This window comes from Crotalus tigris, unplaced genomic scaffold (assembly GCF_016545835.1).
Source record: "Crotalus tigris isolate CLP2741 ecotype Arizona unplaced genomic scaffold, ASM1654583v1 scf7180000017741.1442986301:2390832, whole genome shotgun sequence".
Classification (NCBI taxonomy): domain Eukaryota; kingdom Metazoa; phylum Chordata; class Lepidosauria; order Squamata; family Viperidae; genus Crotalus; species Crotalus tigris.
The window spans coordinates 2,368,636-2,389,796 of NW_024096608.1; the positions used below are offsets into that span (position 1 = coordinate 2,368,636).

The following is a 21,161-nucleotide window of genomic DNA, read 5'->3' on the forward strand; positions in this document are numbered from 1 at the left end:
CGATAGGTAGCAAAGCCCTTCCAGGAGATTGTGTGAAAACGGTGGCAAGAGATGATTGTCATCAGGCCTAGTTGGTTGGCCAAGAACCCAAACCGAAAAGAAAATACGAAATGCAGCTGGTTTAGGAGAAAAGAGGAATCACGGGTGGCCAACGCATCATCCCACGAGAAAGGTGGCCTCGCTGGCACCCCGGGCTGTGCGTTGGCGAAGGTACAGGTTGTGTTTGTGTTCCCCCTTGGTTTTCTTTCGTTTCGCTTCCTTGTTGTGTTTATTTTTTGCAATCGGTCAGCCTAATGCAATCAGGATATGAGAGAAGGCCTGAATGCCGCCGATGTTCATGTTCGTGTGTTGCTGTCTCCGTGACTGGAGAGGCATTGATTTGCTAATGCAACAATGAGAGGCGGAGGGAAGGAAAAGGAAATAGTTCAAGTTTCATTAAGGAGAGAAGCCTTTGCCCAACCTTGGCTGATGAAGCATCTCGTTCCGGGCGCCGGCAGTCTTCTTCTGCCGCACGAATCCAGCTGGGAGGGTCGCCTGGTTTAAAAACCAGGGAACCTCCTTCCCTTGGGACAGTGGTTCTCAACCTGTGGGTCGGGAGCCCATTTGGGGTCGAACGACCATTTCACGGGGGTCGCCAAACAACCCAGTCCGCCATTTTCCCCCCCTTTTCCTTAGCTGTGCTACTCCCTTTTATTCGATTGGCTTTTGAAAGACTCTCTTGAATAGAGTCTAATTCTATTGGCTTTCAAAAGCCAATAGGAATTATCCAGGCTGTCTCTGCCCTGCTGAGCCCGCCAAAAGCCCCATTCTGCAAACGGTGCTGCACCAGCTGAGTAGTCCTCGACTTACAACCGGTTGAGTAGTCCTCGACTTATGACCAGTTGGGGGTCGCGGCATTAAAAAGGTTGAGAACCACTGCCTTAGGAGTTCCAGCGCTTCGGTTTGATCAAGTCATTTCGGGGAGATTCGCATCTCTTTCAAGTTGCCCTTGGGATTTTGTCTGATTTTTGCACAGAGGGCTAGTATAGACAGGTATAAAAATGACAGAGAATCACACGGGCGACTCGCTGGTCCAGTTTAAAAAAATAACAGTCTGGCATCTGTACGTCCCACAAGGTGAGTGGCCCATTATGGGTTTTTGTTTTTGTTTTTAAAAAAACCAAGTTAGTAATAATCATCCAGGGATATTCCGAAGATCTTGGAAAACAGTCCTGCATCTGCTGGGCCAGGATTCAGTTGAGTCCTTTGCTGCAGCATCCAGGAAGAGAGGAGGAGAAAGCCAAGAACACGTCAGCCAGCCTGGCTTCCAGTGGCTCAGCCCCATGGATTTCAGATTCGTATGTGGAAGGTGCTGCAAAGTAAACAGGGAAGGAGGAAGGAAGAGGGAAAAAGAAAGAATGATGAGGGAGGGAGGGAAAGAGAAAGAAAAAGAAAGAAAAAAGAAAGAAAGAAAAGAAAAGAAAGAGAAAGAAAAAGAAAGAAAGAAAGAAAGGAGAAAAGAAAAAAAGAAAGAAAGAAAGAAAGAAAGAAAGAAAGAAAGAAAGAAAGAAAGAAAGAAAGAAAGAGGGAAAGAGAAAGGAAGGAAGGAAGGAAAGGAAGGAAAGGAAGGAAGGAAGGAAGGAAGGAAGGAAGGAAGGAAGGAAGGAAGGAAGGAAGGAAGGAAGGAAGGAAGGAAGGAAGAGGGGGAGAAGCAACAAAACAATATGAGAGTAGCCAACTTGAGATCCACAAATCTTAAAAGTTGCTAAGGTTAAGAAATCCTGGTCTAGATTGACAAAATGCATTAAATCACAAAATTGCCCAAATGGCACTTCTTCAACCAACATGATTAAAGACGTTGAATGGACTTACCTCTTTGGGATGTTCCACTATCTTACAGGGGTGTGTGTGTGTGTGTGTGTGTGTGTGTGTGTGTGTGTGTGTGTGTGTGAAAGTTCCAGCTTCCATAATGATTTATAAAACAATTTCCTGTGGAAAAAACGTAGCCAGTCTTGTAGAACAGAACAATGAGCGAGGGCCAGCTGGCAGTGCTAATGGGGCCATTAAAATGCCCAGGGCCTCAAAATGATCACATTTTTTAAAAAGTGAAACGATCCCACAGGGATCACATTGTCAGAATCAGTAAGTGCTTCTGCCATTGCCGGGAAGTTTGGGATTTTGACCGGTGGAAGCCATTCCTGGGGCCCAAACCGAGCGGATCAGGGCGATGCCGGTGGCTCTTGGGAAAAAAATTCCTTTCCAACATCTATTTCCTTTCAAACTAAGAGACAAGCATCCCCAATGTACAGCCATTCATTTAGTGACGGTTTAGTCACAATGGCACTGGGAAAAGTGACTTAGAACCAGTCCTCACTTTTACAACCAACACAGCACTCCCCCACAGATACGCAAGCAAAACATGGCAACTTATTTGTAATGCTCACAGCCCGAATTACGACCACATGGCTGTGGGGATGCTCTGACGGTCGTGAATGCGAGGACCGGCCGTAAATCGCTTTTTTAAGGGCTGTTAACGGTCACTAATCGAAGGCAGTCCTCAACGTACGACCACGATGGAGCCCGACACTTCTGTGGCTAAGTGAGAAATTTGTTAAGCGAATTTTGCCCCCATTTTACGACTTTTCTCACTATGTTTGTTAAGCGAATCACTGCAGTTGTTAAATTAGTGACATGGTCGTTAAGTGAACCTGGTTTCCCATGTTGATTTTGCTGGTTGGAACGTCACAAAAGGGCATCAGGTGACTCCCTGAGACCCTGCAGCCGTCATAAATATGAGTCATTTGTCAAGCAATCCAAATGTAAATCACAGGATCCTGGGGATGCCGCAACAGTCGTTAAGTGTGAAAACTCATCATAAGGCACTTTTTTTCAGTGCCCTTGTAACTTCGAACGATCACTAAGCAACCTGTTGTTAAGTCAAGGACTACTTGTATATATGAAAAATGTATCATTTTAATCACTTCTATCTATCTATCAGCGATGGCAACTTTGGGCCTTCTCTTGCGTTCCATCGATGAAAGAAAAATTGAGGAGGAAAGGGCACCAATTAGGGATCCTTGCTCTCCAATGATGTCTCAAGAAAATGCTACCCTGAATTCCCACCGGAGGCAAATGATCTCCTGGCTGGACGCAGGTTTTCCACGCCTTCCTCGGATCATCTCTAACTTACTCAAACCTGACTGCAGTGTCCTTCAACTTTCAGATCTGTGGACTTCAATTTCCAGAATTCCCCCAGCCAACAATACTGGCCTGGGGAATTCTGGGAATTGAGGTCCACCCACTTTAAAGCTGCCACGGTTGAGGGACACCGCCCAGGAACCTTGACAGGTGGTGGACATGCTTCTCCTACCTGAGAAAATCTGGAGCTTTGGAAATCATGTTTTCGAAATCCGAGAATCCAAGCTTCCCATCTCCATCCATGTCCGCTTCTTCGATGACCTTCTCGCAGACCAGGCTGACCTCCTCCTTGGTCAGCTCTTCTTTGGTCAACTTGTTCAGAGTTTGCTCCAGGTCAGATTTGCAAATGAAGTTGTCGGTGTTAAAATCTAGGCAGGCAAAGACCGAGAAGAAAGGGGTTGTCAGAATGTCTCTTCACTGCCCTCACTTTGGCTGGGACTACGGCTTCCAGCCCGCACCCTGGTCAGTTGGATATGGAGTCCCCCTTTTTTTCAGAGTTTCCTATATATCTGCACAGAAATAAGTAGATGGGGTGGAATTTTTGTACCGTGCCAAGTATCCAATATCTCAGGGGCTGCCACGAAAAAGAGGGAGTCAAGCTATTCTCCAAAGCACCCGAAGGCAGGACAAGAAGCAACGGATGGAAACTGATCAAGGAGAGAAGCAACCTGGAACTAAGGAAAAACTTCCTGACAGTGAGAACAATTAACCAATGGAACTACCTGCCTCCAGAAGCGGTGAATGCTCCAACACTGGAAGTTTTTAAGAAGAGACTGGACGGCCATTTGTCTGAAATGGTATAGGGTTTCCTGCCTGAGCAGGGGGTTGGACTAGATGACCGCCAAGGTCCCTTCCAACTCTCTTATTCTGTTATTGATTGAAGTTTTCCAAACTTCTGATAAATTTGATAGTTGGGAAAATACGTATTGATTTATTTCACGTGGCTTGGATGTCTAAACTTCAACCAGCCCCACCAACCCTTCGTTCCATTTCTCCCGGTTGGAATCTACCAAACATCTGGAGAAGGTGTGTTTCTTCCTCTCTTCCATCGCTGAAGCTCAATCACAGATCTACCAAGTGAACAACCGGCTGGTGATTAAAAGGCCAGGGCTGAACATTTCTTTTTATTGTGCTTCGCTCAATAAGCAGAATTACCATCAGCTCTATTTAATTAGAAACCGACAGCATGACATTTAGCAGGTCGTGTATGGGCAGTAAATCTGTCAAGGCAAATTTATTGGGAAAAGGTCTGGCATCTGACAGGTCTTTCCTGCAAAGAAGGAAATAAATCACATCCTTCCTTTTTTTTCTCTAAAGGTTTGGGATCTCGTAGCCCTCCAGAAACCATGTGGTGAAAAGCAGGCATTAAAAACTGAATTGACATTGAAAGATGGTTTTGCTGAAAAAGTTTGGGGGAGAGGGTGAGTTGGTTGTGCCAGTAGCCACAAAGACAAAAAGATTTCCACTTGCTCTATAAAATCCAAAAGACTGGACGGAGAGATTGACAGAGTCGCCACACCTCCACCAGAAAGACATGCTCTGTGGCTGAGAATATTCAGCTCCTTCTCATAAGGATGCTAGACCGGGTCTGGGGAATTCTGGGAGTTGAAGTCCACCCCTCTGGAAGTTGCCAAGGTTGAGAAGCACTGTTCTAACCTGTAATTATTCCATTCCTTGGCATAAATCATAAAAGGATTTTAAAGATCTTGATGGGAATTTTCAGCTGCTTCTCATAAGGATACTAGACAGTGTTCTACCCCAGAGTTTCTCAACCTTGCCAACTTTAAGACCCGTGGACTTCAATTCCCAGAATTCCCCAGCCAGCATGCTTTAAGAGGGGTGGACTTCAACTCCCAGAAGTCCCCAGTCAGTTTTTCCCCCATCCGGTTATTATTCTTACCGTAAATCTTAAAGGCATAAATTGCTTTTAGCTCCCGGGGAGCCATTTCACTAAGTACAGAAAACATGTCGACAAAGTCATTGAAGCTGAGGTTTCCTTCTGGGTCCTCCGAGAAAGAGTGGACAATTCTCTGCCTGAAGGGGTTTTCCTGCAGAAAGAGGCATTAGGTTAGCTCCCTTCATTTTTTTTTTTTTAAATTAGCAAACTAGAAATCAGGGCTGTACATGCTTCAAATATTATTCAGAAGGTAAAGACGCACGAGCCTTTTGAAAGCAGCTGGGTCTTTTTTTTTTAGGCTGCTGCATGACTCTGAAGAATTGATGCGGCTGCTTCAATGAGTCCATTCGAGAAAGCAAATGTGTCCTTAATGCGACTCATTAAAAGCCACCTCTTTTCGTACCGACATCCCTTCCTTTTCAGATTTTGCAATTTATTTATTTATTTATTTATTTATTGATGAGACTTATATACCGCTTTAAGTGCGAGCACTCTCTAAGCGGTGTACACCAGTAAGCAATGTATATATATATTTACATTGCCCCCAACAATCTGGGTCCTCATTTTACCTACCCCGGAAGGCTGAGTCAATCTTGAGCCGGTGAGATTTGAACCGCTGACCTGCTGAACACAGTCAGCTAAAATGGCCTGCAGTACTGCACCCTAACTGCTGCGCCACCTCGGCAATGCATTTTGTGAACTAGCACACAAGCACACGTCTTTTTTTTTTTAAAAAAAAAAAAGTGCACCAAACATATTGTACAAGCGAAAACTGTGGGGCTAAAAATGCAAGCACTTGAGAAAGCCATTGCAAAAACGGTCCCTTAGAATCACAAGCTGGGTGATTTAAAAAAAAAAAAAAAAAGCCCCGTGTCAGTGGGGTAACATCAGTTTAAATCAGTGGTTCTCAACCTGTGGGTCGGGACCCCATTTGGGGTCGAACGACCATTTCACGGGGGTCGCCAAACAACGCAGTCCGCCATTTTTTCCCCCTTTTCCTTAGCTGTGCTACTCCCTTTTATTCTATTGGCTTTTGAAAGCCAATAGAATAGACTCTCTTGAATAGAGTCTAATTCTATTGGCTTTCAAAAGCCAATAGGAATTGTCCAGGCTGTCTCTGCCCTGCTGAGCCCGCCAAAAGTCCCATTCTGCAAACGGTGCTGCACCAGTTGAGTAGTCCTCGACTTACAACCGGTTGAGTAGACTTACGATCGGTTGGGGGTCGCGGCATTAAAAATGTTGAGAACCACTGGTTTAAATTAACACCAACAAGAAGCTGGGTTGAACTTGAGAAATTCACAGAGTGCCTCAGGCAGGAGCAAAGCACGTGAGTGGCTTTCTACAGACAGTGTGTCTTCTCTCCCGCCTTTCCCAAAGGAGAACATGAGAGGAAGCGAAAGATATATCTGCCCAAAGATATAACATCTCAAGAGCTGAAGCAGTCTCTCCCATTTCTGGACTTCTCCAGTGCTACCCATCGGTGTCTCTTACAACAGACTGCATTACCACTGGATCCAGTTACTCTGATGGCAGTCTGCAGACAGATCCACTCAACACCTTCGGAAGCAGGGAAGGGATCAAAAAAAATCCCCGTGCATTTCTGCTGGGTAGGCAGACCCCCGCAGGAGTAAGCCATATTTGGACCCCTTTTACTGAATCTAAGAGACCCTCTTTCTTTTCAATCCAGGGGCACTGGTGGAAATGAACTGTCGCACCACGTCATCAGGAAGTCGTGGAATGCTTTTCCCCAAAGCTTCAAAAATTGGAGATCTTCAGATCCTTTGGGGGGAGTTTTTGCGATCGTGCTGCATTTTCGGTTTTTGCAAAACATTCTAGGAATCTGCCATGAATTCATTTTTGTCTCTCAAAGATTGATGGGGCCAAGAATTGTTAAAATAGGCAAGGCGCCTTTAGAAAAGAACAATCTATGGGCCCAATTTGAGGTTGGCCACTGCCGTTGGAGCAGCTGTCCATGGTCCTATTTGAATCCTGAATTCTCCCAGGGCTTCCCCAGAGTGGTGACCAAGCAGAGGAGGCGCTCCTGTCTTTACTAGAATTGCAAGAAGGTCCTAAGGAGGGATGGGAACTATGGCCCCTTTACGACCTGTGGACATGGCTGGCTCAGGAATTCTGGGAATTGAAGTCCACAGGTCGTAAAGGGGCCATAGTTGCTCACTCCTGATCCTGGGGATAAAATCCAGCCTCTCCACTAACATGTGGTGGTTACGGTCTCAACACTATTTTCCAATTGGTTAAAATAATGGCATGAAGTTGAGCTTTCAGGGGTAACTTCAAAGTATGGTCAAAACATCAAGGTATACATGACAGTGCACTCAAAACCCTGTTTTTACATGCACGGCTTCAATGACATCCTTAGTTCATTGAAGCAAAGACGTCCTTTTTTTGATCACAGCCTGGAGACCCACCTCTTTCCATTCCTACTAGTACAGTGAGCCCAGCAGCAAAAAAAACCAACTTGTTTCAAGACCTTTAGGTCCCATTTCAAGGTTTTCCTCACCCTTGGCAGCTTTAATATGTATGGAGGTCAACTCTGATGCTGCCTGGAGAATTCTGTGTTCCCTCCCGCACGTTTTCTAGAAGACATTTAGCAATTACATTAGTTCTCCTGCTTTTTAGGGCAACTCAATCCCAAGAATTGACCTTCTGGTCTCTTGTTCCCTGTTGTTGATCTCTCTCGGAATATATGAAGTTACAAGGCTATAGATATAGTGTAAACCAATCCCCTTTTAGGGTTGAGAACAGGTCAAATTCATGAAGAAGCATGGCTGGACAGAAGCTAGGCCAAGGGTTGTCTTGCACAAGGGTGGCCAGTGTGGAGGAAAAGAGAAAGTAAAAAAGGAGTAGCCCAAAACCATAATAATTAATAAAGACCACCATCAACAACAACAACAAAAGAAGTCAATAATGGAGACTTTGGTGCTTTCTGAACTTGGCTGTTTTCTTTCAGACAATTCATTACCCAACTAGGTAACCTCATCAATACTCATGAATGTGAGCTTTGCTTGCCTTGTCCATATTGGTGGGGTGTGGTTTTCCCCTCGGTAATTGATTAGGGTATTGTTTTCTGCTCAATTATTTGTCTGGTGTTGATTCCTGTCTATTTGGGAGCTGGTTAATGCAGAGAATGTGTTCTGGCTTTTTTGCTGTTGTTATTGTTTCCTTCTTAGCTGTTTTATTAGCTCTTTTCAATGTGATTTATCTCTATGTGTTGATGGCTGATGGATTTTCTTCTATTGGGAGAATTCAATTAGCAAAAAAAAAAAAATCAATACTCTACTGAAAAAGAGACATGCAACATTCTTGCCGGGCAATAAAAAAGACAACAGTTTAGGGCAAATGGTTTAGTATGAAATCTATTCCTGCTCATTATTATGGTCTGTTCCCATCAAGATATGCTTTGCAAAGACAGGGAAAGAAAGAATTTGAGCTTCTCAGTACCACAGCCACTGGGATAGAATGCTATCCGTGCAGCAGATATCATCTCACTGCAGAAGCCTTAATGGGAGGATTTTAAATCTTTACAACAAGAAGCTAGACTTTTGCAGCCAAATCCATAAAATCTGCACATTTTACAGTCTTCTCTACCTACCGCCCCCCTCCCCCCCAGATTTTATAGGCTGTGGAAAATATCAACAAAGATAAAACTGATCTCGCTGTGCCATACCTTGAGTTCTGGCATGTTCTCTATGAGCTGCAGAGGGAGTTTAACATCTGGATTCTTGGTATAATCCATGGGAACCATGTTTGGTGCCAGTTCGTGGTAGCGGCCGTGCAACCTGTAAGGGAACAGACACAGCTACGGACCAAGAAGAGGGTTCTTAGCTAAGATTTGGCTCCCAGCTTCAAGGAGAGTCATCAGCCCCCCTTGAGTTGATTTGGGGGGGGGCTCCTTCTGGCCACCCCGTGGCAAAACTTTGAGAACTGCTGTGATTTCCCACCAGGTGAATGGAACGCTTGGGCCTCCGAGGGCACGAAACTTAAGTCTTGGATTCTCCTCTTCAAATGAGAGAAGAACTTTTCTCGGAAACCAAGAAAATGAGCTTTGGTGGTACAGAAGTCGCAATTCTTGCCACCGCACCACGTGACATGGGAGACCCCCCGTCACCTGGGAGGCCAGAGAAAATACCCCCCACTTGGGGGAATTGCTCAGGGTGGGACTGAAGTCCAAGACATAAGAAGAACCACCAGGTTGCTGACAGATCAACTCTCCCAGGGGCTGATGGCTCTACACCTTCTCCGGTCTGAAGTTTTACCCAGGAGACATGATAAAAGTTGCTTTGATGTGAAAAACCCGGGAGAGCATCGGCTGCTTTTCCCATTCCACCTTCCGCTGACACATTTTGTTCTCTTAGAAGCAACCCCTCTTTGAAAGAACTCTGAGTCCTGCAGCCTTGGCTGGTCCCAGGATAAATTACGATCCTCTCTGATTTTACCTTTCAGGTACAATGCACACGGCAGCGACATCTCTGCTATTGGGGGGGGGGGGAGGAAGCATCGGATTCCTAAGCAGAGGCTGCTCTGGACAGCATGTTAGCTGAACCTTGTCCCATGAACTCAAATAAACATGAATGGATTGTTGGCTTTGAGCTGAGATTATGTTTTTTGAGGAGGATAACGACCTTCTCCACAGAAATACGAGGAGGAGCTTTAGTTCATTAAGCCTAAAAAGTATTGTTTTCTACCAAGCCAGAATGCACACACATGCACACAGAGACACACAAACACACACAAATGGCTTTGGTCTAGGAAGCAGCGTTAATTTTCCCAGCTGAATTGTAATTAGTCACGGCCCTACGTGGGATTTACCAGAGGCATAAAGAGGATAGGAAAGTACGCCAGGTTGAAAGATCAGCCCGTTTCTTGTTCTTGTAGACACAGTTTCTTTTCCTTCACTGTACGAAATCTACACTTTTAACGTGCCCAGAGGAGTGTTTGGAATGAGCTGATCACATAACAAGAACCATGACTGGTTAGGAAATTGTAAAATTAAAAAAAAGTAACCGATTGTAGAGCAAAAAAGCTGGCCTCATTGGAAAAAATGTTGGTCCCTGCACCGAACACAACTCAGTAGCCCCACATTTGATCAGAGAAAACCCACGTATTGAATCTGCTCCCTTCCTAAAATCCTGTCTCTTTTCCTAACAGGAATAACTTGGGTAAAATAAGCCAGTGTTCGAATAAATGACCTGTCTAAATTTAGTTGAAGAACCATCAGAAAGTTTGCATAAAGCATAGAAGTTTGCTTCAGCTGAATTCAAGAATGAAATAATAATAATAATAATAATAATAATAATAATAATAATAATAATATTTTTGAACTGAAGATAACAAAATACAAAGACCTACAAATAGAAATAGAAAGACTGTGGCAAAAGCAAGCAAGGGTAGTACCAATAGTCATAGGCTCCTTGGGTGCAATCCCAAAACAACTGGAGCACCACTTGAACACCATTGGCATTGACAAATTCGCTATTAGTCAATTGCAAAAGGCGGCCTTATTAGGAACTGCTTCCATCCTGCGACGATCCCTGTAATACCATCAAACATCCACATCTGCCTATCCCAGGTCCTGGGTAAGGACTCGATAGGTAGACAAAATGCCAAATCCAGTCTGAACATCTGGCTGACTGTGCGATGATCCATAATAATAATAACAATGGATTGTGGGGACATCAGCTGCTTTGTTTTTATCAGTGGGCTTGTCCCAGATGGTTTGCTGATGCTGCCAACAACTCAAAGAGTGTGACTTTCTCAGAACTTGGAGGAGAAGCACCACAGGGCTCCGAAACAGCATCCTTCCATTTGTGGTTCACCTCTGGAAGAGTCCACCTGTGACCTTTACAGTCAAGGACTGTGAGCTTCTCTATTTCCTCCCCAGGAATGGCTCGAGCAACATCTGGCACTTCTTCCTGGGCCAGCCTGAAGGGTGGAACAAGGTGCATAGTCTGCTTACCTGAGGATCTCCTTTCGTGTGAAGAAGGTGCAATCCTGCATGAGAACAGAAAGAAAGAGGGAAATGAGATCTCCCCATTGCAGAGGACCTGCAGAGGAGAAGACTTGGTCACTTTCTGCAGAGAAGACCCCTGGCATAAAAGTCTCCTGCTTGAGCAAGGGGTTGGACTAGAAGACCTCCAAGGTCCCTTCCAACTGTGTGATTCTGTTATTCTTTTTCTGCAAAGAAGACTTGGTCAGTTTCTGCAGAGGAGAAGACCTCCTTCTTTCTTTGCAGAGAAGACTTCTTCTTTTTCTGACCATCTTAGTTAGAAGTTCACGTTACAAGGTCTTCCCCCCCCCCCAGATAGAACCAAACATATAGAAATGGGAGAGATCAGAAGTAAGTTCTGTCCAATCCAATAATCCAATAAGATCAATTTTTGATATAAAAACTTATAAAACTGTTTTTGTTGATGATTAGGGGCATACAAACCCACTACAAGCAATTTCTTTCCATATAACATTACTTCAATCATAACATATCTTCCTTGAGAATCTGAGTCTATTAATTTAGCTGACACGTTGTTCTTAACATACATAACAACACCCCCTTTTTTCTCTGGAGCAGAAGATGCAAAATGAGAGCCCAATCGGGCATTTATCAAATATTTTTGATCCTTGCAGCCTTTTTGAACAGCGTGTGTTAGCTTTATAAAAAGAAAAAAAAAAAAGACTGCCCTACTGTGAAATTGGAAATAATTTAAATATTCAAAGACTGGAATAATACTTATCTGTGAGTATTTGTGTATGCACAGATAAAGAGGCAAGCAAATACACGTTACACACACACACACACATTCATTCATTCTTAGAGACGAGAAACAAAACTCTACTAGCTTCAGGCAAGGTTCCAAAGTGAGTATATCATCACAAAAACATCCCAGCAGGTTCTCATCTGTCTCACGATGACAATTCCAATCCATGTGACCAGCCGACCTAAGGAGCAGATCTTCCTAAACAAGCCACGTTCTGAATTAAACTATCATCCCCATCCCTGCCTGGTGCCCTCTGTAAACCAAGGCCTCTGGAAGAAACCTCTTTTGGAAAAGCTGTTGTGACTGCATGTTGGTCCTTTAAAAAACATGATCAAGTTGGCCTTAGGGAAAATAACCACTGGCCATTATTTAGCCCTGATATTCCAGATTCAGAAAAGATTTTAAAGCCTTCTTGAGCGCCACTTATTAAGATGGTTCCTTCCCTGCCTACGGAGTGGCTAATGGGCTCAACATTCCCTCCAGGCGAGATGGAGTGGCTGAATAAAGTTACAGCAGTGGTTCTCAACCTTTTTAATGCCGCGACCCCCAACCGGTCGTAAGTTGAGGACTACCCAACCGGTCGTAAGTCGAGGACTACTCAACGGGTGCAGCACTGTTTGCAGAATGGGACTTTTGGCGGGCTCAGCAGGGCAGAGACAGCCTGGACAATTCCTATTCGTTTTTGAAAGCCAATAGAATTAGACTTTATTCAAGAGAGTCTATTCTATTGGCTTTCAAAAGCCAATAGAATAAAAGGAAGTAGCACAGCTAAGGAAAAGGGGGGAAAAATGGCGGACTGCATTGTTTGGCGACCCCCGTGAAAGGGTCATTCGACCCCAAATGGGGTCCCGACCCACAGGTTGAGAACCACTGAGTTACAGAGATACAGGAAGATGGTTTCTCTCATTCTTCCAGAGGGGGTGGCACAAAGAATAACAGAATAACACAGTTGGAAGGGACCTTGGAGGTCTTCTAGTCTAACCTCCTGCTCAAGCAGGAGACCCGATATCATTTCAGACTAGTGGCTGGCCAATCTCTTCTTAAAGGCCTCCAGCGATGGAGCACCCACAACTTCTGGTGGCAGGCTGTTCCACTGGTTAATTGTTCTAGCTGTCAGGAAATTTCTCCTTAGTTCTAGGTTGCTTCTCTCCTCCATCTGCTGTTTCTTGTCCAGCCTTCTGCTGCTTTGGAGAATAGGCTGACCCCCTCTTCCTTCTGGCCGCCCCTCAAATATTGGGACACTGCTAGAGAACACCGCGAGAGAAACAAGCCAGGATCCCTCCTTGAATTTGCACATTCTTTACGGCTTGGGCAGGAGGGTGTCGGTGGCCCTTTGCAAAAGGCTGGCATAGGAAACAAAGACATGCTGGTTAACCCCCCCCCCCCCAGGAGCTTTCTTTTTTCTCATGTAATTATATCAGCCAGGATCATCAGCCAAGGTTGTTACTTAACAGGAAACTAAGTCTGAGGCCATGCATGGTAATCCAAACTTCCAAGAGAGAAGCAAAACCCAGCCCTCCCACCCAAGCGTCCTGTTTCCAAGCTCCATTAGCTGAAAGCCTTTTCAGCCTTCCGGAGCCAAACCTGGAGGCCAGCACTGTATTCGGCAGCCTTCACTGTGCCTGTACATGGAGGCTCTCCTTTTTAGCCTTGGTTCGCTTGGACAAGGTTTGAAAGCATCGCGTTATTGCAGGCTAATGGCTTCGGATCGACCCGTTCTGAGGAAAATGGCCTTGGATTTCAGTTTAGCTTTCAAGCCAAATTAGGAGCATTATCCAGAGAGAAAGAGACAGAGAAAGAATAAAATAATAAACTAAACTAAACTAAACTAATCAATTAAACTAAACAATAAAATAAAATAAAATACGTCAAAAGTTGGCAGAAAAGCTCCTTCAAAATTAAAATAAGCCACATTTTCTCCGATCTGCAAATGCTTCCGTTCAGCCTCTATCCAAATAAGTTATGTATTATCTGGAATAGGGCCCTGGTTTTGTTACTGTATAAATAAAACAATCCGCCAGAAATGCCAAATCTGAGAAAAAAGTGAATTATCCTCTAAGAATGTGAGAGTCTGGTGAAATAAAAAAAGATGCTTCTGAAAAACCCTGCTTCTCTGCAGAAGAGTTCTTTCCAAGACAGATTAGGGTTTTTTTTTTCCAACTACGAGAATCTATTCCCTTCTTTCAACTTAATCAAAATATCCATTAAGTAAGATCCAATTTTGATTCTTACATTGCCCTCCCCCCCTTTTTTTCTTTATCTATCTTTGTGTGAAGTTTTACTGAGCCTGACAGGGTGCCCTCCATAATAAAATAATTCTGATGAGATCATGCAGGTTAAATCAAAAATAATTCTGCCGACTTTTTGTCTCACTGAATTTGCAAAAATAAAGCAATCTATTTAGAGTTTTGAAAGGTGGAAGGTTTATCTCCCTATTTTATAATATGTATGTACAACGTATTATTTTCTGCCTTAGAATAAAAACCATCTCTGGGCAGAAGGCGTCTGTGAGGTCATCTAATCTGACCCTTCCCGGATTAGATTTCCTGTAGAATATTCACACAGCGCCCAAGTAAAAAGGGGAGTTTGCATAACACAAACAATTCACAAGTTAGCTTCACCAAGGCTCGTACAAACTAATCTTGGCAAGTTGTACAAATGCACCAGCTTGCTAGATTTTTCCCAGAGTTAGTTCAGCATATTGTGGGAATGCATCAAAGTTACGAAATCCGAAACCTCATTTGTATAATCAAGAGCTGCAACAAAATGTTCCAGCATAGAGAGGCTTGCTCGCCAGCCCTAGCCTGGATTGTGGGAATTGTGCTCCAAAATTTCTGAAGGGCACCGACTCAACCATGAGATGTTTCCGTGCATTTTTTAAAACTTCACTGCAACTTTTCCCTAAACCGACATAGCTGTAAAGGCTGTTTTACTTTAAAATTGTGAGGTTGAACCTCAGCACTGAATTCTCCAACTTGCACAGATGTTGCTCACTCTCCTTCTGAATCTCCCAGACAGAAAGGAATCAACGCCGATTTCTCCTCTCCCAGGAAGACTTCCAAACGCAAAAGGAAGGCAGACCTCGGCCAAGGCAACGGCCAGTTTTGTTTTTTAATTGACTGGCTGGAAGGGGAGAACAAAGCGGTCCAAAAAAACCCCAGAACTTCCAATGGTTCTTCCCAGTCCAGGCCATCTAATCCGGGCCAGCCTGGGTCTTTGTGTTGGAAAATAGGCTCCTATTTCACGTTGGCCAATAGACCAGGGAGAGGAGATCCACTTTCCACTGGATCTCTCACAATGGGAATGGACCGATCCTGAGACTCGGATGCTCCTGAGGATCAGCAGAGTAAGGCATGGGCCATTCTGATGCCCAGCAAGGCCGGTCAGCAGCCTGATTCATTTGAAGCATGTACAAAAGGACCCTTCAGGATCCTGCTCTTGCAGGTTAGCATATCAGTTTGAAAAAAAGGGGGGGCATTCCGATGCCACGAAACCCATCAACGTGGCACATGGGCACCAGTATCTGTGACCCAGAGTGGAGGGGGTCTTCATGGCAGGACTGCCAAGTTGAGGAGGAATTCCGGGCACTGGCTTCTTCAGCACACCACTCAGCTAGAGCAGGGGTGTCCAAGCTTGGCAGCTTGGAAGACTTAGGGGCTCCCAGAATTCCCCAGCCAGCATAGCTTGAAGACTTATGGGCTTCGACTCCCAGAATTTGCTGGGAGAGGGCTGGAGAATTCTTGGAGTTGAAGTCCACAAGTCTTCAAGTTGCCAAGGTTGGAGACCCTGATCTAAAAGCTTCAGGATTCAACCCAACAGACCTTGCGCTTTCCAAGCAGGACCACCTGCCCCAAACACTCTCCCTCTCGGTCTTTCTCTTTTTCCCTCCCTCTTTCTCCTCCCTCCCTCCCTCCCTCCCTCTCTCTCTCCCTCTCTCCCTCTCTCTCTCTCTCTCTCTCTCTCCCCCCATCCTGGAAAACTGCCTCTAAGCCCATCCTGACCCCAAGGCCAGATCGAAGGAAGGGCCCCGTCACAGGGAAGTCTATTCAAGCATACAGAAACTGGGGCTCACCCAGAAAAGAGACAATGCTGTCTGGCAGTTTTGGGAGACCCACCAGCCTTCAACCCCATCAGCTGAAGCCCGACGCAAGGGCGCATCATGCTTCCCCCCCCCCATCCCGAGCATCTCCATTCTTGCCAAACCCAGCCCAGCGCACCTGATAGGCGTCTAATTGTTCATCTGTAAAGATGGTTTGCTTGTTCCCCATTTTCGAAGGAGGCGCCTTCCTGCGTCCAGATGCATCCCATGCCAAGATTTAGGGCCCGGGGTGTTGCTGGCATCGAGACCAAGCACGCAACGTGGCCGGATCGAGGAGAAAAGGGGAGAAAAAAAATCTCACACCTGCATCAAAAGATTTGCGGTTGGTGCCTGTTCTTCCTGTAGAGAGGAAAGGGGTTAAAATCCCCCATGAAGATCAGACCCGGAGGAGGCTATCTGGGCTCCCTGTTTTGTCCCTGGGGGGCAGCAGGAGGGCTTTGCTGGCGGGAGAAAATCGGAGGCGATGCCTCCGAGGTCTGGAGAAACCATGTCGGCTGCCTCCGATCTCAAAGGCACGAAGGGAAATTGAAGACGATCCTCCTTTTCGTCGCTCCTTCATGTGCTGTGCGCCTTCAGCCACATGGTGGCAGCACTTCATCTTGTTTTATGGCAGAAGCTGGGCAAATGGATAATGCCCTTGCACCCATCGTCCACTGTTCTGCTGGATCTGGCCACCGACAAAAATAAGAATTCTTCTTCTTCTTCTTGTGCCATATCCGTTATCGGATATGTTGGTGATCCTGTTTTTATCAGCAGCCGCAGGAAAAAGGTCTGCTGAGTTTTGTCCAAACCAGTCCCTTAGATTTTGAAGCCACGATGTTCTTCTTCTGCCTGGACCTCGTTTGCCTTCCATCTTTCCCTGGAGGATTAAATGGAGCATGCCGTAAAAATAAGAATTATCTACCTATTTTATAGAGAATGGGAGCAGAGGATGAATCCCTAACAATAACAAAAACAAAAAATAACAAGCAGGAGACGCTCTACCGTTTCAGACAAGTGGCTGTCCAGTCTTTTTTTTTAAAAAAAAAAAACCCTCCAGGGATGAAGGATGCACAATTTCTGGAGGCAAGCAATTCCACTGGTTGATTGATCTGGGATTGTAGAATAACAGAGTTGGAAGGGACCTTGGAGGTCATCTAGTCCAACCCCCTGCTCAAGCAGGAGACGCTGTACTGTTTCAGACAAGTGGCTGTCCAGTCTTTTCTAAAAAAAACCCTGCCCCACAACTTCTGGAGGCAAGGGGTTCCACTGGCTGATTGTTCTGTCAGAAATTCCTCCTTAATTCCAGACTGCTTCTCTCTTTAGTTAAATTTTAACTAATTAAATTTTAGGAAGGCAATAGAAACACCACTTGGGGATTTATTTATTTTGGGGATAATAAGCTTTCATTTCAAAATGCAAATTTATGTTTTAAATCAGCGGATGTTTAATTCCTAAGGAAGCATGAAATCATTTCTGTTACACTTTTGATGTAAACCACACTTGCCATGCTTGGGGACTTAAAAAAATAAACAGCATGCCAATACATTTGCAACATTTTGTTTTACTTTTGTAACATGGATAAGGGCTCCCTATATTTCACTCTGTGCGTTGATCAAACAGTGCTTTGGCGTATTAAATACCTCCCTAAACTTTAAACGTTTACCCTTTATTTTAATATTTTTAAATACGTATTACATTTATATGCTGTCCATCTCACTCTGAAAAGCAACTTTTCCTTATTGATAAGGATAATAATAAATAAAATAATAATAAAATAAAATTATAATAATAGTAGTAGTAACGTTGGAAGGGACCTTGGAGGGCATCTAGTCCAACCCCCTGCTCAGGCAGGAAACCCTATACCATTTCAGACAAATGGCTGTCCAGTCTCTTCTTAAAAACCACCCGTTGCTTCTTGTCCTGCCTTCAGGTGCTTTGGAAAATGACTCCCAATAATAATAATAATAATACAAATTACTACAAATACTTGCATATCCTTCAAGCTGACAACATCAAGCACACTGAAGTCAAGAAAAAGATTAGAGGTGAATACATCAAGAGAGTGAAGAAGATCTTAAAGTCCAAACTCAATGGAGGCAATACCATAAAGGCAATCAACACCTGGGCAATTCCAGTCATTAGGTACACAGCTGGAATAGTGGACTGGACTCAAGCAGAACTAAAAGCAACGGATAGGAAGACCAGAAAAATAATGACAATGAATCATGCCCTTCATCCACGCAGTGACATTGACAGACTTTATCTACCAAGGCAAATAGGTGGGCATGGAATGCTACAAGTACCTCAGATGGTTGAAGAAGAAAAAATGGCTTTGGAAGAATATCTGAAGAACAATGATGAAGATACACTGAAATTAGTATATCAGGAAGGCTTACTGACTACTGGAGAGACCAAACTGGCCTACAAGAAAGACAAATGAAGAACAGAATAGAGGCATGGGAAGACAAAGCACTACATGGCCAATACATGAAAAAAATAGCTGTGAAAGCAGATAATAATAAAACCTGGCAATGGCTAAGAGCAGGAAAACTGAAGAAAGAGACCGAGGGACTAATTCTGGCTGCACAAGACCAAGCTTTAAGGACAAATGCATATAAAGTCAAAATTGAGAAGACAGCAACAGACAGTAAGTGCCGCCTATGCAAAGAAGCTGAAGGAACAGTGGACCACCTGGTAATCAGTTGCAAGAAGATTGCACAGACTGACTATAAGCAGCGGCATGACAAAGTAGCAACAATGGTGCATTGGAAGATCTGCAAAAAATATCATTTGCCTGTAAGCAAAAACTGGTGGGATCATAAAATAGAGAAAGTCATAGAAAATGATAAAATTAAACTGCTCTGGGACTTCAGAATTCAAACAGACAAGCACCTGCAACATAACACCCCAGTCTTAACAATTGTCGATAAGAAAGACAAAAAAGTCTGGATAGTGGATGTGGCAGTGCCTGGAGATAGCAGAATAGAAGAGAAAGAACTGGAGAAGATAACAAAATACAAAGACCTACAAATAGAAATAGAAAGACTGTGGCAAAAGCAAGCAAGGGTGGTACCAATAGTGATAGGCTCCTTGGGTGCAATCCCAAAACAACTGGAGCACCACATTGACAAATTCGCCATTAGTCAATTGCAAAAGGTGGTCTTATTAGGAACTGCTTCCATCCTGCGACGATACCTGTAATACCATCAAACATCCACATCTGCCTATCCCAGGTCCTGGGTAAGGACTCGATAGGTAGACAAAATGCCAAATCCAGTCTGAACATCTGGCTGACTGTGCGATGATACATAATAATAATAATAATAATAATAATAATAATAATAATAATAATAATAATAATAATAATAATAAACCCCCAGTGATGCACTACCTTGACGTGGTTGTGGGGCTTGTGTACTCTGAGGAAGATGAGAGCTATGCCAGAGGTTCAACCATACTGGACAGGTCTCATCAGAGTAGTCAGACAAAGAGTGTCTCTCCCATAAAAAATATGGTGAGACGTAAATTTCAGAATGCCATACCGGCTCGGACGTCGCCCGGGTTAACAAGGTCCGCACTAGATATTGGAGTTCCTGGATATCTGGTGACAAATGGGTTACAGGACTCAGGACTGTTGGCTGAGCAACCAGGGCCCGCAGCTGCAGAACTACTGGAAGAAAAGGTGTTTACCCGTCGCAGATACACAGTGATGGAAAACAAAGAAATAATGATCTGTTACTACAGATCAAGTCCAACAAGACGAGGATCTCTAAACGGAATGCCCATTCTGGAAAGAACAAGCATCCAGAATAATCAGAATAACAGAACAGAGACTAGCAGGATCAACGCCGATTTATAACACTAAATACAGTATTTTACAGAAACAGAATTAGACGAACTGCAAAGGTTTACCCAGGGCAAAGAAATCAAAGCCTTACAAGAAGTAATTCAGAATGTAGAGGCAAACCAGGGGGAGTTGGCAGTGAAAGAATCCATTAGAGATATACAACTGTTCTCATTTGGAAACCAGGCACCTCTTCCTCAGGAAGAACAAAACCCTCTAACTAAAGAAATAAAAGAATTGAAACAAAGAATAATTGAGCATCTAGAACAGCACAAAAACAACAGAATAAGGCTGCCTGCATTGACGCTTGTTCCAAAGAAACAGCTAGCACAAGCATTAAAAGATGCAAATACTGCAATAGCAAGTATAAGCACCAATTCACTGCAAGAAACAAACCAACTAATGTACAGCACAGCTGCAGTTATAACAGAATACCTGGGATGTAAAATCAACAAAAAAGAACAACAAACAAACAGTGCACCAGAAAAATGGAAGGTTAGACTAGAAAATAAGATCAGCAAGTTAAGATCACATGCAAGCAAGCTAGAACAGATGAAAGAAAAGAAGCTGAAGAACAAGAAGACCAAAGAATACCTAATCAAGAAATACCACTTAGAAACAAGGAAGATCAAGGAATCACTGGAAATAATAAAGCAACAAATAACAGCTATAGCCATGAAAATCAGTAGATATGAAGCTCGAATTGCAAACTATAGGCAGAACCTCCAATTTCAATCCAATCAGAAACGTTTCTACCAATCCATCAATGGAGAAACTGCAAGGAATCAGTCAGTACCTGACAAGGAAGAAACAGTGCAATTCTGGAAGCAGATATGGGATAACCGAAAGAAATACAACAAGGATGCAGGTTGGTTAAAAGAGGTGGATACAAATAAAACAAAAGTTGAAATGAAAGAACTAGTAATAACAACAAAAATGGTAGAAAAAAGAGCAAAGAAAATCAAAAATTGGTCAGCACCAGGTGAAGATGAACTGCATTGGTTTTGGTTGAAACATCTAACTGTTATACACACACTCATTGCCAAGCAATTCAACAATATACTACAAGGAGGAGAAATTGAAAAGTGGCTAACACCTGGAAAAACTACCTAATAATGAAAAATCCAGCAACAGGGGCAACACCAGGCAACTACAGGCCAATTACCTGCTTATCAACAACTTTCAAATTACTAACTGGTGTGGTAGCTGATGCAGTACAACAGCATCTAGTTTGAAACAATCTCTTTCCACCTGAGCAGAAAGGAAACCGCCCCAATAGCAGAGGAACAAAAGATCAACTCCTAATAGACAAAATGATCTTGGAAAACTGCAAGAAAAGGAAGACCAACCTGAATGTGGCATGGATTGACTACAAAAGGCATTTGACTCTCT

General features: G+C 43.9%; 1 protein-coding gene across 2 annotated transcripts; it reads right to left on the reverse strand.

Annotated features, from left to right (window-relative positions):
• Nucleotides 1-806: 806 nt before the first annotated feature.
• Nucleotides 807-16,936, reverse strand: LOC120306605 (calcium and integrin-binding family member 2-like). 2 transcript variants are annotated; one of them, XM_039340175.1, is made up of 6 exons: nt 16,062-16,936; nt 11,049-11,083; nt 8,760-8,871; nt 5,078-5,225; nt 3,350-3,545; nt 807-1,351 (listed from the first exon to the last, which is right to left on the reverse strand). In XM_039340175.1, the coding sequence occupies exons 1-6, from the start codon at nt 16,110-16,112 to the stop codon at nt 1,330-1,332; spliced, it is 564 nt and encodes a 187-aa protein (XP_039196109.1). In that variant the 5' UTR covers nt 16,113-16,936; the 3' UTR covers nt 807-1,329. The 2 variants fall into 2 exon arrangements, with proteins under 2 accessions (XP_039196109.1, XP_039196108.1); XM_039340174.1 differs by lacking the exon at nt 16,062-16,936 and having other exon boundaries at nt 11,049-12,399.
• Between the last annotated feature and the right edge of the window lie 4,225 nt (nt 16,937-21,161).

Excerpts from the sequence above, each read along its gene's own strand:
- LOC120306605 (XM_039340174.1), bottom strand. The coding sequence starts at position 11,185 with ATGCCAGGGGTCTTCTCTGCAGAAAGTGACCAAGTCTTCTCCTCTGCA. Across the intron at positions 8,872-11,048 it reads ACACGAAAGGAGATCCTCAG|GTTGCACGGCCGCTACCACG; the intron begins GTAAGCAGACTA and ends GTTCCCTTACAG. Across the intron at positions 1,352-3,349 it reads AAAGCTCCAGATTTTCTCAG|CACCTTCCACATACGAATCT; the intron begins GTAGGAGAAGCA and ends TTTACTTTGCAG.